Source organism: Hordeum vulgare, chromosome 4H (assembly GCF_904849725.1).
Source record: "Hordeum vulgare subsp. vulgare chromosome 4H, MorexV3_pseudomolecules_assembly, whole genome shotgun sequence".
NCBI lineage: Eukaryota > Viridiplantae > Streptophyta > Magnoliopsida > Poales > Poaceae > Hordeum > Hordeum vulgare.
In genome coordinates this window covers 54,000,970-54,017,181 of record NC_058521.1, presented here as the reverse complement: position 1 = coordinate 54,017,181, position 16,212 = coordinate 54,000,970, and the positions used below count along the sequence as shown (strand labels likewise).

The 16,212-nt window shown below is 42.7% G+C and overlaps 1 protein-coding gene and 1 long non-coding RNA gene across 2 annotated transcripts; one reads left to right on the top strand and one right to left on the bottom strand.

Annotated features, from left to right (window-relative positions):
- Nucleotides 1-513: 513 nt before the first annotated feature.
- Nucleotides 514-967, bottom strand: LOC123451181. Its single transcript, XR_006632106.1, has 2 exons — nt 776-967; nt 514-579 (listed from the first exon to the last, which is right to left on the bottom strand). It is a non-coding gene; the product is annotated as an uncharacterized LOC123451181 (long non-coding RNA).
- Nucleotides 968-1,701: 734 nt separating this feature from the next.
- LOC123450263 (nicotinate-nucleotide pyrophosphorylase [carboxylating], chloroplastic-like) lies at nt 1,702-3,965 on the top strand. Its single transcript, XM_045127606.1, has 7 exons — nt 1,702-1,717; nt 2,652-2,734; nt 2,836-2,919; nt 3,013-3,165; nt 3,380-3,556; nt 3,699-3,766; nt 3,869-3,965. The coding sequence occupies exons 1-7, from the start codon at nt 1,702-1,704 to the stop codon at nt 3,963-3,965; spliced, it is 678 nt and encodes a 225-aa protein (XP_044983541.1).
- Nucleotides 3,966-16,212: the final 12,247 nt, after the last annotated feature.

Here is a 16,212-nt window from a genome sequence, read left to right as displayed (position 1 = left end):
AGTGCAATGTATCAATTTTACCTCTGTTTTTCATGTACCTCTAATGTGTTGTTTGTCAGGGTTGGCAGCTCCACCTAGCTTTGGAGCCTTCCTTGTCCAGATTGCCACGCTCCTCACAACTGCCCTCAGGTGCCCTTCCCGAGTGGACATCTCCTGCCGCCGTCTCGAGGTTGCGAACACAGTTACAACGACGGCAATGGTCAATAAACTGGCAGCAAGAATACTGAATCCGGCAGCCTTGGTCGGAGACACCTTGTTGGCATGCCACCCAAGACCACCACCGTGAGTAGTGTCCTGTGGACTAACTGCGGGAATTACAGTAATGTGAGGATGCGCAGCTGGAGAAGGAGACGACGTCGCTGGAGTCGGAGAGGAACCGGGGATCGGAATGGTGAGATGGTTATCGTTTCTTCTGCAGAAAATTCAGGCAAGAATATTGATTTGTTAGGCAGCCAGTAGTTAGCCAAGCTCTTTTGGTTCTTGAATCTCGATAAGAGAGGACGGAGCTCTTACAGAAATTTTGGGATGTTGAGCATCTTCTCTGGGATTGATCCTGCGAACTGATTGTTCTCCACATTCCTGTAAACATTCACAGAATCAAGATTCAGGAATAGGCATGCGAGAAATGCAGTCAGACCTTTGTTTCGTGGAAATGTTTTTTCTCTCTCAACAACATGCACGATTTTGCACCTTATCTCGTCAAGGAGTAGTGTGACCATCATCATTCAACAGTATGAGCTAAGGAGGTATCTGTGTAAATTGGTAAAGCAATTACACGTCTTTCAGGGGAAGATCACGCAGCACATCGAGTGTCCCGGTTAGCCTGTTGTTCTGCACATGCCTGCAGCACATTGCAAATTCAGAAAAGCAATGCATTTAACCACAAACTACCAGGAAGAGAATATCACTGCATACTATGATAACAGGCATTATAATCATATGTGCTGAAAATATATTCTAATCATGAAGCTTTGGAGCATGGAGATTGACTATGAGTTCATATAGAACTAGGACTTCAGGTACACACTACGCAACAATATTTTCCTTTACCCATTTGCTCGTACAGGATTTTCTTTTGAACTTTTTAATGCAGACCTGATTTTCCTTTTGTTTGCGTGTAATCCCCTTCCTCATGGGGAACGGATATGTCTCATATCGTGTTGCTGGCGTAGATCCAAATTTTCTATGATGTTTCTGTTAGGCAATATATGGATTTTTTGGGTTCTAAATCATAGTCCCAACTTTCTGAACAAACTGCTAATAAACTTGCTTGGTGATTATTCTTAATGAATTAGTCCATTTTAATGTAAAAGCAACTGAATTGATTTTTTTGTTTGGCTTCTGATACTAAGTATCTTCTAAATCCCTCACAAAAAGTGTTATCTGAATCAATGTGCGGTAAAAACTGAGTTGTTTTTGCAATAGAAATATTCTGCTAATCAACGAAAACTCATGCCCCTAGATTGGTTGTTGATCAAGTTTGAAAACCGATGAGAAGAAGAAGAAGAAGAAAGACCCATTCTGCATCCGTGATGACCTGAAGCTCACATTTTACAGCAGAGGAGGATACGAGGAGAAGGCCATGCAGGTTGAAGGATCACCATGACATTGAGACGGGGCGCCGCTCCATGGACACGGCGGCGACGAAGTCCTAAACAACAGTGCTCAAGATCGGCAACAGAGATTTGGTACTTACGCAACATGCAGCCGACTGCTGGTATTTCTTGATCAAATTCCATTCTTTTTATGTGCTAGAGAGATAGGGAGCTTACTCAACATGCAAACAAGGATGGAACAAATTGGTTTATTATTTTTGGCTATGATCGGGATTTCCATTCTTTGTGTATTTACTACTGCTGCTACATCGTTAGTTGGAGCTGATGTGATCCTATATGTAATTGTGATGGTCAAGGGAGACATATATACCCTATATAACTACTTCTTGTTGCTACTAAGGAGTGTACTACTTGCACTACTGCTATATTTTGCATAAAAGAAGAAAGAAAATAGCTTACTCTGTTCACAAAATAGCAGCGAACACAAGCAAATAAATTGGTAGACGAAGCTGAGGAGGACTATTTGTTAAGTACTGAGATGTAGTAAGACATGCCTAATCTGAATTTAGACATATGGAGGGCATGGTAGTTTGTATGTTCAATTTTTTATTGTATGTTGAATTCTTATCCTCTACATCTGCCTCTACCAACATCACACACTTTTCCTTGACCTCCCACCAGCTACGGCCCGAGGTCATTGACACAGGCGATCAAGTGATTCCAACAATGTCAAGGAGGTTGTGGGTGAGAGCTCTTGTTCTCCTGGGGAGAACCTGTTGGCGCGTTCAACGAGTCCAAGAACAAGGGAGGAGGCACTCGTGCGGGCTGCTCGAGGAAATACACCATTGAGCGAGGAAGTGCACGCATATGAAAGAAGGTACTGCAACCCGGCGGCACATATGAAGACCAGACAGAGAAGCCCTAAAGGAAGATGAAGACCATCATCAAACTTTACCTATATGTGTTTGGAGTTGAATAATAAATATGATAAAAGTCTTGAAAATACCATATTCGGCAGCACTTAACAGTGTGATGTTGTGTTAACTCCTTTTCAAGTCTTAATATTCTCTCCCCCATTTTCATTCTTTAATTAAGGGTGTGCCCAGAGTATTATTGTTGCTGAGAGGGTTGTGCTAAATTTCATGCAAAGAATGAGTGGAATCGCTACAATGACAAAGGTGATAGGTGCTATTGTTTTGTAGCATATGGTACCCCTCTCTATCATAATTTGCTTCTATGTTGCTCATATGAGAATTTCTTTGCTCCTATTTCCATTCAGGCCATGGCTGATGCTGCTCGTCCAGCATGCATATTGGAAACAAGAAAAACTGCTCCACGTTTACGTCTCGTTGACAAGTGGGCTGTAAGCATACCTTTTTTGTGTGGCCATTTCATCACTTTTAGTTCTTTGCCCTTCATTGTGATGCAGTTTTGCTCATGCTTGATATACATGCAGGTACTAATTGGTGGTGGGAAGAATCACATGCTTGGATTATTTGATATGGGTATCATAAAAGATAATCATATTTCTGTTGCCGGGGGTATTACAAATGCAATGACATATGTTGATCAGTTCTTGGTTAAGGAAAACCTTGCAGTTCCTGTTGAGGTATTATGATTGTGGTTGCATATACCATCTAAAATAAGTTTTCCCTGTGATTTGCCGTGCATGTATTCACAATCCAGCAGTTCACCTGTCTGTTTCAGAGTGATCTGTTTGCTATACCTATCTTCCTATTTATTTTGTAAAAAACGCCATATCTTATAATAAAAATAGAGAGAAATCAAGGCATATCTTCATATTTGTTTATTCTATGAATCAGGTCGAGACAAGGACACTCGAGGAAGTTAGAGATTTATTGAAGTATACTGATGAGAACAAAACTTCATTAACTCGTATAATGTTGGATAATATGGTTGTCCCTCTTCCCAATGGGGATCTAGATGTATCAATGCTCAAAGATGCAGTTCAGTTGATAAATGGAAGATTTGAGACCGAGGTATAAAGTTCAGGTTTCGAAAGCAAAAATCCGTTCATGTTTCCCTCTCCCTTTTTTAATTAAAGGTTATCTTTTCAACGTGACTATATCTTTGCTATTGCTTGTTGTCGCTTGCTACTATGCTTCCTTTTTTTAACTGCAGGCATCTGGAAATGTGACGATCGACACGGTGAAGAAAATCGGAGAGACTGGAGTTACATACATTTCAAGGCATGAACACACCTTTATCATTCCCTTAACTGACAGCCCCTTAAAATTCTCATTTTCGCTCTTCTGAATGTACCTTTCGAACAATTTGTCGATCCGTTGCAGTGGAGCGTTGACGCATTCCGTGAAGGCGCTCGACATATCCCTAAAGATAGACACCGAGCTGCCTCTTCAAGTTGGAAGGCGTAAAAATCGCGCGTGACACCGCAAGTTGAGTTCCACCTGTGTAATAACTTGCCTCCCGTTCTCCTATACTTCTATAACCCAACCCTTTTGCGGTCGACAGGATGTCTCTCTGCTTGGCGTGCCTGGTCGATTTGTCATTCCACAACTTGCTCGTTGTGATTTCTAACTAATATGTGGCTGGTCGAGCAGTTCGGACCAACAATACAGTTACTACAGTATACAACGGAACAGCAACAATAATAGGCTGAATGGCCCAGCTTGGAAGCTGGATCTAGCAAATGGGGCTTTGAGTCGTTGCCAAACATTTAAGCCGTTGACTACGCGGTTGGAAATTACTGCTTTTTTAGGGGAGAAAATTGCTCCTAAATGGCGTGCAAGAAGTTGTAAACAAAAGGTTTTGCCTTGCTTGTTGCCTTTACTCTTATTTTTTTGAAAAGGAGGTTAAACCTCCGGTCTCTGCATCAATTAATCCATGCAGCCATTTTTATTAATCATTTCATAAAGTTCTGATAAAAACATACATCAATTCATCTGAAGCCATCACGCACACCTAAAACTTGATAATGTGGAGTGCTCTCACTTCTTATATCTAAAACCGGTGTTGTCGTCAATCCATCCACAAAATCACCCTTCGCAAAAATATATACTGGTAGTAAATAACATCAGGGCCATGTTTGTACTTTCTCATTTGTTAAGAGCATCTCCAACAAGGTGATGTATAATAGATTTCAAAAAAAACAAGGTGATGTATAATAGGGCACTTGATGTATTAACTGTTTTTTTTTGCATCACCATGCCCAAAAAAGGAGCACCAACACATGATGTATATATAAATTTGTGTGGTCCAGTTTTAGGGCTTGATGTAAAAACAGACGAAGGTGATGTAAATTTGCATCACCTGGCTGTGTGCTGAAACGCAAAAATGGCTGCAACCACGTGCAAGTGGAACTTCAGCTAGTGCCCCCTACCCACATGCCCCCCTCCCCCACCGTGCCTTACTCACCATAGGTTTGACCTTCCCTGCCTATATATTCATCCGCGTCGCCACTGTCGTCATCACTGAATCCGTTGCGGACCCAACATCCCTGCCTTCTCCCCCGGCTTCTCTCTACCCTGTTTCGGCCGCCACCCGAGGAGCCACACCGGCTTCTGTAGTGTGTGTCGCGTCAAAACGGACGCTACTTGGTTGAGATCACGCAGGGGCGGCGTGCGCTACTGGCTCGAGATGTGGGACGAGTCGGACGTCGCCGCTTGCGCCTTCGCCAAAGCTTGGTGGTGGCTCGGCCCATTGAAGAGGGATTTAAATTTCCTAGAGATCAACAACGTGGCCGATGCGGAGTTCGTTGGTACTGACATCAAGATGATGACCATCACTGAGAAGAACAAGACACAAATCATTGTTGACCAGTGATCATGTTTGGACTTGAATAATAAATATGAATGGAACTATTTTTTTATTAAAGATTGTTTTCAGTTAGAATTATTGTTGTAAATAATATATTTATGTGTGTGCAGTTTGTTATTCTATATTCATGATATTTAGATAGATCTGATTTATTCCTTTATAGCATAAATGGAATTGAATTATAATGTAATTAATGAATAGGCACATTATACTTTAATTTGTTGAGATTTCAAATGAGGTTGCAGGAATCAGAATGAAACTCTCATGTGGCTGACATAGCTTTTATGTTTTATTTTTATATGAAATTTCTATATTTACTTACCTCAAGATATATTGAATTTCATTTTTGTGTGTTGAGACAAGGAGCAAGCAAACTGTTGATTTTGCGAAGAACAATTGTCACTAAATTATTGATTTTGATAAAAACAACATGTAGCCTGGAAACAAGAAAGATATTCTATGCGCTAAATGATGCAGGAAAACATGATTCAGCCTGCAGATTAATGTCAAATATAAGAGACTAGAGGTGGTGTTTCGGGCAACATTGGCGATGGTCTTAGCAGCTAAATAGTGGCGAACAATAGTTGTCATAATATTGTGAAAATATATTCTGATTAATTCTACCTTGTATATACGATTTGTAGATGCCTATGAATTATAATACATATTTTATTGGCTAAGAAAGGAAGAAATGTTACGGATGTTCATTAAGATTCTTGATTTTTGAATGCTGGTGGCGGATTTGATATCAATATGCTTTAGGAAAGTTGAAATTTGAATGCTGGTGACGGATTTGATATCAATATGCTTTAGAAAAGTCAGTACATATCTCGTCAAGATTTAAATTTCGTAGAGTATGTGGAATGTTTGCTAAATCCTTGCTTGTGCAAGAGACTATATGTAAACTTAAAATGTAAGCTTCATATATTCAAATATTGTTTATTCATTAAATTACAATAAAACGTGTGTTACACGTGCAAGCTTAATACAACCTGATGAATGAGGAAATTCATTCGATTACACGTACAACGCACGTGCACTGTTACTAGTGACTTAAAAAAGATAGGATAGCCAGGGAACGTTTGTTCCTTTTTATTTTCGTTCACATTATCTCCTTACATTACTATTTAGCGAGAACGGCAAAATCCAACACATTAATTTGCTTAATAAAGAGATAGTTGGAAGTATCACGGTGGTATCACACACACCAGCATAATATGTGTTCACCTAGTCCTCCTCCCAGACGCATAGGCGCTTCATATAATTCTCAGCTTCAATCACTGTGGGAAGGGGTGACTGGAAACAAAGGAAGCAGCTTGGGCTCGCGGTGGCAGCAGCTGCACCTTACTGACCGCAGCGATGGATGCAGGTAGAACCTCCCCTCCTTGATGGCCTTCTCCTCTTCAGCGTCCACCATCTCCACGTCCTCAGCAGTGGCACCATGGCGATGGACGACGGTATTTGCGGCCACCGGTTGGCCGGTGAGACGCTGCACCACCTCCTTCAAATTCGACGCGTCGGCACGCACGACTGTTTGTATGTGGCGGGACCTGGTGTACACACGGGGAGCCGGTGTCCTGGGGTTGCGGTCCATGGCAGCTTACGACTACTAGTGGGCATTTAGCCCCGGCCCGTAAGGGGCTTTAGTCCCGGTTCACCAACCGGGATTAAAGGGGCGGGACTAAAGGCTTAACCTTTAGTCCCGGCCCTGTTACAAGCCGGGACTAAAGATGCTCCACGTGGGCGCCTCGTAGCGTCCCAGGGGCAGGTCCTTTAGTCCCGGTTCGTTACGCGGACCAGGACTTAAAAGTTTCAGGGTTTATGGTTTTTTTTTTAATGGAATTATTTTAGGGTTTTAGGGTTTCAGATGCCTCGTTTGGTGTTCGGGAATTAGTTTTCATATAATTTAAATAGAAATAATTATGCATATATATAAGATTAACTTATCTTACAAACGAGCATTTATATACAATTATATGGAGATCTGAATTATCGGGACTAGAGCTCGTCTATTCGATTACATGGACGAACATCAGTAATGGCCCCTAGCTACACTAAATCGTCCTTTGTCATCCATAGCTTCCGTCCTCAGAAAGGTCGCAAGCTCCTCTGCAACAGCAATCGCGCGTTGCTCTGGTAGGACCTTCGTCCTCATGACCGTGTACTATATAAGAAGACGAGATGAATATGAATATCAATCATGATAACAAAGAATGACGGGTAAAAATAGATGTGTGAATGTCCATTGCTTACGTCGAATCTGTGATCCTTGTGCTCAGAGGTAAACGTGCGAATGGTCTCGCAAACATATTACAAGTGATTGTCGAACTTCATATGTATACCTCGCCGGACTTTATTATTTCTTCACTGGCTTCTCCACCGGCTTCTCCATCAGTGGAGCTATCACCTTCTTCGTCATTGGACCTATCTCCTGCCCCATCGGCTTCATCTTCGTGTCGCTCGACCTCCATTCCATATCCGGAGGGGTTTAGATATGACGACGGAGATTCAACTGGTTCAACGTCGGGGCCGTCTTTGATTATATCTTCGAGAAGTTCTTCCTCTTCGAGGTTCCTGATATGTGGATCCATAGTTCTGCAAAAAACAGACATTTGATTAACTAATAAACTAACAAACTATATAAGAGGGGTTGGAAACTTCGAAGTGTCGTTTTATATAGGAGGACCTTTAGTCCCGGGTCTTGGCTAGAATCTAAACTTCGAAGTTCTATTAATTTTCTTGCTAAAAATAAACTATTAACACTTAAGCATATACAATAGCAAAATTAAACTATTAACACTTAAGCATATACAATAGAAAAATTAAGCAATAATCTGAGAAACACTATTAACACTTAAGCATATACACTATACAATAGCAAAATTAAATGACAAAAAATATATTTCTTCTTCTTGTAACTCTAAACTAATTTTTTCTCTTCTTCTATTTCTCCTCTTTTTCTACTTCTTCTTCTACTTCTACTTCTCCTCTTCTTCTACTACTTCTCCTCTTCTCTTCTTCTACTTCTCCTCTCCTCCTCTTCTAATTTTTTCTCTTCTTCTACTTCTCCTCTTCTTCTATTTTTCCTCTTCTTCTCCTCTCCTCCTCTTCTTATTCTCCTTTTTCTTCTTTTCTCCTCCTCCTCTTCTTATTTTCCTTTTTCCTAATTCTACATATTACTAACCCTAATAATCTAGCACAAACCTAATAACAATAGGAATTAAATGACAAAAAAAATATTTTTCTTCTTTTCTTCCCTTTTTCTTCCTTTCTTCTCCTTTTTCTTCATTTCTTCTCCTTTTTCTTCCTTTCTTCCCTTTTTCTTCTTTTCTTCTCCTTCCCTTTGTCTTCCTTTCTTCTCCTTTTTCTTCCTTTCTTCTCCTTTTTCTTCCTTTCTTCTTCTTTTCTTCTTCTTTTTCTTCCTTTCTTCTCCTTTTTCTTCTTTTCTTCTCATTTTTCTTTTTCTCTTCTACTGGCCGGAGTGTTGGGTACGAAAGGCGGGGGGCTTACCGGCCCGAGGTGTCGACGGCGCGCGGCGAGGAGGACGGCGGCGCGCGGCGAGGAGGGTGACGCGCGGCGAGGAGGACGGCGGCGGCGAGGAGGACGACGGCGACGGCGAGGAGGACGGCAGGCGGCGGCGAGCAGGACGGCGGGCAGCCTGACGGCGTCGTCGAGTTCGTCGCTGTGCCGCGCCGGGCAGGAGAACGAGGAAGAAGGAGAGAAGGAAATGCGATTTTGGTTGGAAATTTTCTAACTCCCGCTTATATAGGTGGATCTTTAGTCCCGGTTCGCGGCTCGACCCGGGACTAAAGACCCCCTTTAGTCCCGGGTGGAGCCACGACCCGGGACTAAAGGCCCTTTTTCGGCAGACTAGAAGGCGGGAAGCAGGGGCCTTTAGTCCCGGTTTGTGGCAAGAACCGGGACTAAAGGTTAGGCTATTAGTCCCGGTTTTAGACAAAAGCCGGGACTAAAGTGTTGCCTGTATAAACCCTCGCCCCTGCCCACCATCTCCCCTGTTTTTTGGTTGTTGAAGTATGACCATGCCATGCTCTTGCCACTCTAGTTCATGCACATGACGTGTTCGATGAAATGCCCGAGCCACTCTACTTAAGCTTTATCCTCTCCTAGCTCGACCTCCAAGCTCCATTTTCCTTAATATTTGTCTAGGTTTGGCCGTGCACCAACTGCACAAATGTTTTAAAAGGTTAGCTACTTCATCCTTTCATTTGTCACTGCTAGTGTAGCTCATTTCAAATGCTCAAATTAACTTCTTAGAGTCTACACATGCGTAGGGTGTCGTCCCGTGCCCGTCCTCACCATTGTCGATCGCCCCGCGCCGATCTCGTCGCGAGCACCACCGTGGTGAGCCTCTTGTTCTTATCTTCTTTTTAAAAGAAAAAAATCTTACTTGTATGATTTAGATACATACTTGTATAAATTACTCACTTTCATTATTTTTTGTTATTATATAGTGCGATGGTTTTGGTATCCGCCTCCGTCGGCCCTCGTCCTGTCTATGATTCGGATGTGGTATATATTATCTTTTATAACTATTTGTTTTATTTAGTGTTTATGACAATTATGACGACCAACGTGACATATATTTTTTAATCTAGGAGGTATGTGAACCGGAAATTCCAACCCACATAGAAATTCTTGTCGAGAAGTTAAATTTGGTTGAAAAAGAAAACAAATACTTGAAGAAAAAATTGAAAATAATTGAGGATAAGAATATGGAACTGGAGTTGCATGTCGCCGATGTCATCGATGATCGCAAGATGAAGATCGATGCGATGCGGTTGAAGATGGATGCAATGCGCTTGAAGATGGATGAAATGCGCTTGAAGATTAGGAATATTAGAAAATATGCCATTGATAAAGAGGCTTGGTATCATTATGTTGTTGGGTCAATTGTTACCTTAGTTGCGATTTTGATCGCAATTTTTGTTTTATTTAAATGTTTTACATAGTTGTATGTTGTTTTATGAGAGAACTTTATGTATTTATTTTTTGCAATAATAACATTTGATCACTACTATTCTTTGGCTTTAATGTGATGATGAACTTGTATTAATTTCGTCATATGTTCTCCAATGGTTTTTTGATATATTTAATTTCATAATAGAGATGAATCGCCAATGATAATATTTAATTTCATAATATGGTTTTTTGAACTTATTTGAACTCCATACTTTTTGTGTGTTCAAAATGCACCATTCAAAGGCACATCACAAAATTTCAACAATTTCTGACTTCATTTGGTATATTTCGTGCATTTACTTATTTTTTTTTAAAGTTGAGAGGGCTACGACAAAAACTGGATGCACTTCGTGTACAAAACGGACAATCTCTCTCGAAGTATTAGGGTTTCGAACGAGAACTCATCTCTTACAAAGGTTTATTAAAATTCTTTTTGCGTATTTGAGAATTTGACAAAACTATGAAAATGAAAAGTGTTTGAAATTTAGTACATTCCATACATGCATTACATAAAAGGTTTAATACATTATTACATTATTGCACCAATATTCCTATCTATTATTTCTGTTTTCTTCTGGGTCGTAGCCATGAAGAATCTTCATCATTCAGTAGGATGCTTGGGTCAGTTTTCACTTTGAAGGGCGGAATTTCATGAAACTTATTATAATCTTCTGACATGTCTGTCTTGTCATCTACTCCCACGATGTTTCTTTTCCCTGAAAGAACTATGTGGAGTTTTGGCTCATCGGACGATATCCTCTTTTGCTGATTACTTTTTCTCGTTTTTGTAGACATGTCCTTCACATAGAAAACCTGAGCGACATCATTAGCTAGGACAAATGGTTCGTCCATGTACGCAAGATTGTTGAGATCCACTGTTGTCATGCCGTACTTTTGGTCTACAACTACCCCGCCTCCTGTCAGCTTCACCCATTTGCACCGAAACAAAGGGATCTTAAAAGTAGGTCCATAGTCAAGTTTCCATATCTCCTCTATATACCCGTAATATGTTTCCAAACAGTGCCCATTCTCGTCTGTTGCATCAAAGCGGACACCACTATTTTGGTTGGTGCTCTTTTTATCTTGGGCAACCGTGTAAAATGTATTCCCATTTATCTCATACCCTTGGACAGTACATATAGTCGAAGATGGTGGCCTGGCCAAACAGTACAACTCATCTCCAACGGTGTCGTCATTCATGAAATGTGTCTGCAACCAACTGCCGAAAGTCTTCTCGTGTTCCACTTTAATCCAAGAGTCAGCCTTCCCCGGGTTTTCGGAGCGTAGAATATTCTTGTGCCTCACGATATACGGAGCCACCACGGTGGAATTGCGTAGAACTGTGTAGTGTGCTTGAGAGAAAGAATGCCCGTCCATACATACTTTTGCTTTCCTTCCTAGTGTGCCTTTTCCTGTCAGCCTACCCTCATACCGAGATTCAGGAACACCAATCGGCTTAAGGTCAGGAAGAAAGTCCACACAAAACTCAATGACCTCCTCTGTTCCATAGCCCTTGGAGATGCTTCCTTCTGGCCTAGCACGGTTACGAACATATTTCTTTAAGACTCCCATGAACCTCTCGAAGGGGAACATATTGTGTAGAAACACAGGACCGAGAATTCTAATATCTTCGACTAGGTGAACTAGGAGGTGTGTCATTATATTGAAGAAGGATGGCGGGAACAACAACTCAAAGCTGACCAGACATTGGACCACATCAATCTGTAACCCTGATAGACTTTCTCGATCGATTACCTTCTGAGAAATTGCATTGAGGAATGCACATACCTTCACAATTGCCAGGCGAACATTTCCGGTAGAATTCCCCTCAATGCAACCGGAAGGAATTGCGTCATAAGCACGTGGTAGTCATGAGACTTTAGGTTTCGGAATTTTTTGTCTTTCATATTTACGATTCCCTTTATATTCGACGAGAAGCCATTCGGGACCTTGATACTGAAAAGGACTTCAAAGAAGATTTCCTTCTCTTCCTTAGTAAGAGCGTAGCTGGCACGCCCTTGAAACTGCCCTGGATGCATGCCATCTCTTCTTTTATGACGTTTGTTGGGGCATAGTTTATGCCTAAGTAATTTTGGTGATTGATGACAGTTCCGTACAAGACTAACCGTGTGTGTTAAGGTTTCAGATAACACACGTCAACGGCACAAGACGACACGTCTCCTCTCTCATGGAACGGAAGCACGACGCTCTCCACGATTCTCTTTATTTGAGTCATAGGAAAGCCGTACTATTAAGAGGGGATCCGTAGTGGAAAGGTTTGGGTGGAATCTATCTTTACACACGCACACTTCATTCTCCCTTTCCATTATCTTTGGAGCGGCCCTCGCCACTTTTTTTCTCGCATCTTTGCAAAATGGTCCCCAGCGGTAGTACCGCTGGTTCTAGCGGTAGTACCACTAGACTCCTAGCGGTAGTACCGCTCCAGCCAGCGGTAGTACCGCTAGCTGGCGGTAGTACCGCCTCTGGCCAGCGGTAGTACCGCTCCAGGTGCTTTGTTCCACCTACCTAGCGGTAGTTCGTGGACGGACCTCTTTGCGCAGACTTTCTTGGCGGTAGTAGTGCTTTTGCACTACCAAGGGGCCAGCGGTAGTACCGCTTGGGTCAGCGGTAGTACCGCTGGAGTCCCAGCGGTAGTACCGCTGCATCCAGCGGTAGTACCGCCAGGCGGCGGTAGTACCGCTGGAGCTCGGGCAGAGAGTGGGAAAACGGTCTGATTTTTCCCCCTACTATATAAAGGGTTCTTCTAGCTGAGGAACTCTATCTCTTACCTCTCTAAGCTCCATTGCTGCGCCCCAATCTCAAAAGTGCCCGATCTCTCTCCCTAGCCAATCAAACTTGTTGATTCTTTAGGGATTGGTTGAGAAGGCCTAGATCCACACTTCCACCAAGAGAAAAGTTGATTCCCCCACCAATCCCTTGCGGATCTTGTTCCTCTTGGGTGTTTGAGCATCCTAGACGGTCGAGGTCACCTCGAAGCCATATTCCATTGTGGTGGAGCTTCGTGGTTTAGTTGGGAGCCTCCAAGCTTTGTGTGGAGTTGCCCCAACCTTGTTTGTAAAGGTTCGGTCGCCGCCTTCAAGGGCACCTATAGTGGAATCACGGTACCTTGCATCGTGCGAGGGCGTGAGGAGAATACGGTGGCCCTAGTGGCTTTTTGGGGAGCATTGTGCCTCCACACCGCTCCAATGGAGACGTGCTTCCTGTCAAAGGGAAGGAACTTCGGTAACGCATCCTCGTCTCCATCGGTTCCACTTGTGGTTATCTCTATCCTTTACTTTGTATTTACTTATGCTTGTGATTATATCTTACTTGTCTTAATAGCTCTCGTTGTTAGCTTCTATAGGGTTCACCTCATTATCATATTATTTGTGAACCCGTATAGTGTTTACCTTAACTTGCTAAGATTAATTAAAAAGTGGTCGTTGTCTATTCACCCCCCCCCTCTAGCCAACCATATCGATCCTTTCAATTGGTATCAGAGCCACGTCTCTTTATTAAGGGTTTAACCACCCGAAGAGTATGGAAGGCGGAGAGGAAGTTAACCATGGGCAACCCGAAAACATGGACTTGACTTCGGTCACAAGGGACGACTTGAATACGGCTATGGCAGCCCTCAAGACGTCCTTGACGAGCGAAGTCAAGACCATGCTTAAAGAGTTAATTGAGGGCCTTAAAGGTTCACCCGAACCGGCTTTAGTGGTTAAACCCACCATCCCCGATTCGGAGGCCAACTCCTCTAAGGAAGCGGCTAAAGATATGCGACCTGCTTCATCTCACGAAAAGGATGGGACTGGAACATATGCCTGAGTTCCACCCCCCATGGTCTATGGAGGATCCGTTCCCGCACCTCGTCTTAATCTTGTTGGTCCTCCTCCTAAGCTTGTGAAAGGTGACTTTGCTAACTGGGTATTTTCTATTAAGTCTCATTTGAATCACAGCTCAACAAACTTGTGGAGAATTATCGAGCAAGGATATTATCCTCATGACCCAAGCAACCTCACTCCAAGAGAAGATGCAGACAACAAATATAATCACTCTGCGTTGTTTATTCTTCAGTCTGCTGTGCCACCTGAAGATCTTCCCCACTTACGTCCCTTCACATTGGCCAAGGACTGTTGGGAGCATATTATGGTGTTGTACAAGGGAAGCTCAAGCATTCAACGATCCAACTATGAAGTGATACTTGATAAGGCCGATGAGTTTGTGATGAAGGAAGACGAGGACCCTCGTGATCTCTATCGGAGGGTGACTGCTATTGCTGTGGCACTAAAAGATCATGGGAGTAAGGATGTGGATGATACATGGGTCAAGCGCAAGTTCCTCAAAGCCATCATGCCTTTCAACAAAGCCATGTCATCTGTCATTCGTCAGCGGCCAGACTTCCACTCCTTATCTTCCAGTGAGGTGTTGGATGAATTCATTGCAATGTCAATCATGAACGAAACAGCCGACAATGCACTTGCTCGTGTTCGATCAAAGACAACTTCACCCAACCTTGCGTTGAAAGCAAGAGCAATGTTTGAAGAAGAAGAAGAAGATGAAGAAGAGGAGAGCTGCCCTGAAGACACAAAGTATGCCTATCATGAGCACATGGCTCTTGCATCAAGGCAATTATGGGGAAATAAAAGGAACTCAAGACCCACCTTCACCAAGAACAACTCAAGTGGATTCAAACCCAAACAACGAGTAAGGACATGTTATAACTGTGGCAACGTGAGTCACTTCGTGGCAGAATGTCCCTATGAGAAAAGGGAAGACAACGGAGGCAAGCTCATTTGCGAAGACAAAACCAAATCATTTCCACTCAAGAACAACTTTGTGAAGAAACCTCACCCAAAAGGGATGGTGGCCCTGGAAGAGTATCCTTCCGATGATGATGGTGATGATGATGCTACAGTGGCAACGGCAACTGTTGCTATTGCCACTACCTCTCCCCAGAAGGTGTCTCTCTTCAACGCCCCCAACGAGAACCACATCACCAAGTGCCTCATGGCAAAAGGTATCAATCAGGTAACTCCCATCATTAAGACCAACATTGCTTCTGCTCCTTCATTGTTAAATTGTGTTGAAGATAGTGATGTTGGGGAACTTAATGAGCATGATCTTGATAAGTTTCTGTGCACTATTAAGGGAGAACCCAAGAAGCACTTTGTTGCTCTCTTGGAACAACTGGGTGAGGCCACTAACCTTATTGAGTCTCATGAGGAGACCATCTCCGAGCTCCAAGGACATAGTCGTGACTATGCCGATGAAATTGCCGAATTATCTAGTGCTCTAGAGGAAGAGCGCACTCTTCGTTTGGCTCTATAACGATGACTGCGCTAAAATGCAAAAGAAACTAGATCATGATGTTGTTCTTACTCGCATGCTTAAATCTGAAAATTATGCTCTTGAGGTTGGCCGTGACAGACTCAAAGAGGAGTTTGATATACTTGACAAGGCTTACAAAGCCTTGAAAGGTGCTCATTTCTCTCTGAAAGAGTCTCATGATCAACTCCAAGCAAAGCTTACCAAGGAGATCTCTACTTGTCCTCCCTTTGTGTTAATTGATAATACTTGTGCAACTAACCCCTGTTGTGAGCATGTTCATCTTGTGGAGGAAAATGCCAAGTTAAAGGAGAAACTTGAGAAGGGCCTTGTGGCATGCAGACAAGGTGAGAAGAGTCTGAACGATCTCTTGAGCACTCAAAAGGGTGTTGTAGGAAAGGAAGGACTTGGACTTACCTCCAAGTCAAAAGGTAAAAGGAAGAACAAGAACAAACGATCTCTCACCCTCATGGACATCTTTGTCAAAGAGGGTGAGGGGACTCAGAAGGTGAACAGGAACAAGGTGGACTATGGGAACCCCAAGAAGGGC